The 2,500-nt window shown below is 34.3% G+C and overlaps 1 protein-coding gene across 1 annotated transcript in view; it reads left to right on the top strand.

Moving 5' to 3' along the window:
- Nucleotides 1-2,336, top strand: part of LOC144976418 (uncharacterized) — a 49,269-nt gene extending 46,933 nt beyond the window's left edge. Inside the window, exon 11 of the mRNA XM_078920707.1 lies at nucleotides 687-2,336. Coding sequence (XP_078776833.1) covers nucleotides 687-688 — 2 coding nt within the window. The 3' untranslated portion in view covers nucleotides 689-2,336. The remainder of the gene's footprint in view (nucleotides 1-686) is intronic.
- Nucleotides 2,337-2,500: the final 164 nt, after the last annotated feature.

The following is a 2,500-nucleotide window of genomic DNA, read 5'->3' as shown; positions in this document are numbered from 1 at the left end:
CACCTGGGATCGCTCATGGTCCCTTTGCATGTGAAGCGAGTGCTCTATCAACCAAACTTTCGAGAAACCCTGATGCGAGTGTAGAACTTCCCATTCTACAACACAATTTGTCGAAATGTGAATTCATATGAGTGATGAACCCTCCAGTTACCGATCACTTGGAATCTTTCAGTCTAACTGACCACATGCATTTTTGGTCTCTCTCTCTCTCTCTCTCGTATTGGTGACGAGCATTATATTACTAACACTACCCAGCTAATAAGGAATATTTACTTCTTTCATTTTTTTTTATAAAGCTATTGTACCTATCCAATCCTAGGTACTGTTCAATTACGTATTGCCATGGGATTTATAGGAACGTCAAAAACAGACATAGCAGGAACAGAAGGAGGTTAAAATGTCAACTATTTTTTACATCGAAACAAGATATTACATCGTTAGCTTCTGCCTTTGAGTTCTAACATATTGTTAGAAAGGGAACTCACACACACACACACACACACACACACACACAATATATATATATATATATATATATATATATATATATATATATATATATATATAAACCTGAAGAAATGAAAACCCTTTTAAATGGTTTTAACTATCCGTCAGAGCTGTGAAACTGAACACAACTCCAAGTAATCACAAAAATTATCTAGATGTTTTCGCCCCTTTTTTTTCAGAATGTTTTGATTCAAATAAATATTGTGGCGACTGTGCAACCAAGAGTGGATGACCCCTCCCCCCCCCCCAACCCTGTAGCCTATTCATTGATGTTCATTTATGTGTGTAGTTCAAGATTCAAACCGGAGAGCTCCAATTTATTGTTCAGAAAAAGAGACACGCTAATGAGAGCAATCTATATTCATGTTTTCGTCCAACCGAGTCATCAACCCCGTGATTTGTTCCCGTCCAACGATTGGATATTTCTTAACAAATGTAAACACGCTGCTTTGTTAGTGAAAGATATAAACATGCCCATGTGTCAAGATGAACACAATGACCAATCGTATAGTTAGATAGTTCAAAATCCGTGAACACTTTTCATAATGAAGGTCACTTTGAGCACATTTTGCAATGTGACCAATGACCTCGATCACATGGAAAGCTAATATAGATCATGCTCATTATGTAAAGAGGCACAGCGTAGCCATCGTTAACTTATAGCCTGACACTGACCAAAAAATGACGTCAAAAGACAAGTCTTTGGCCACAAAAGAAAACAAATCGTGAGTTGTATTCAATAGTTCAAACAATGAAATAACTTGTCTCCTTGAGCTCTAATAATGACAACTCAAAGGACACTACACAAACCTAAAAATGACGTCAAACTATAAGTCATAGTGGGTTTTACTGTCAGGCTATAATATAACGAAGGCTACGGGCACAGCCACCACAGATATAGTCACAAGAACTGAAATATTTAAAGAAGTTGCTTCTTTATTTATACATCCATGTGTTAATTCCTCTAAATATTTTATAACATCCCTTGAACTCCACATTCAGATAAAATATCTAAAATAACATTTTCGTCCAGTCCCGTATTTTATATTATATCTATAGTCTTAGGTTGTCTTAGAAGCTCACAACATTGCCATCCGGAAGTATAACGGATCAACACACAAAACTATGTTTAACCTCAAACGTTTTTAGTCTAGTTAATACAGTTTAATGAGAATTACTCATGAACGCAGATGGCAAAAAACAATAACAAAGACTCTAGTGACGTCAACTTCATTCTGTCTATACAATGCGCTCGGTTGAAAGCTCATAACATCCACCATCTGATTTAACGCACTAACACACAAAACAATATGCAACCTTGAACGTTTAATGTCTGATTTATACAATTTAGTGAGAACTACTCATAAACTAAACGAAGACATTCCTTGAAAACATCTGAGACTTTTCCTTCTTCTCGAAAAATATCTAAGTAAAACTATCAAAAATTATCAAAAGATTCTAGAATTTTGGTGTTAAAATTGACAGCTCCGTCTATTTATTTTACACCCCTTTTCTAGCGGTCCCGGAGTTGTTTGGTTGTCGCTTTGTTGTTGTTATCATGATCCTAGTTAATGTTGTTGTTTTTTTTTTTCCTGTCGTGTTATTTTTAGATTTTAAAACGGTATCACTTTATCTTATATGGGATTGGGCTCAATAATAAAGATTTGATTTATTTATAACACTTTGCATTCTAACTTCTTTTCATTTAGTTCTTCGATTGGATATTTTGTTTATGTAATGTTTATAATTTTTTTACAATTTCCTGTCATCCCCCACGAAGACTGATTCCCGAAATGATGAAAGTACGAAAATAAACATATCTTATGTGATATGCGTTTTGTTAATTTTTTAAATTAAGTTGTTTTGTCATTTTCCTAGTTGAAAATAAATACTTTTTCCACGTCTTTTATTTTTTTGACAATGAATCCCAATTTTTATCATTAAGATCAACTCAAGATCATACTGTTTAGAAGCAAGGGTCACATATTAAGGT

This window comes from Berghia stephanieae, chromosome 7, assembly GCF_034508935.2.
Source record: "Berghia stephanieae isolate SIO BIC M18660-M18661 chromosome 7, UCSD_Bste_1.3, whole genome shotgun sequence".
NCBI classification, from domain to species: domain Eukaryota; kingdom Metazoa; phylum Mollusca; class Gastropoda; order Nudibranchia; family Aeolidiidae; genus Berghia; species Berghia stephanieae.
This window is presented reverse-complemented; position numbering and strand designations above follow the sequence as displayed.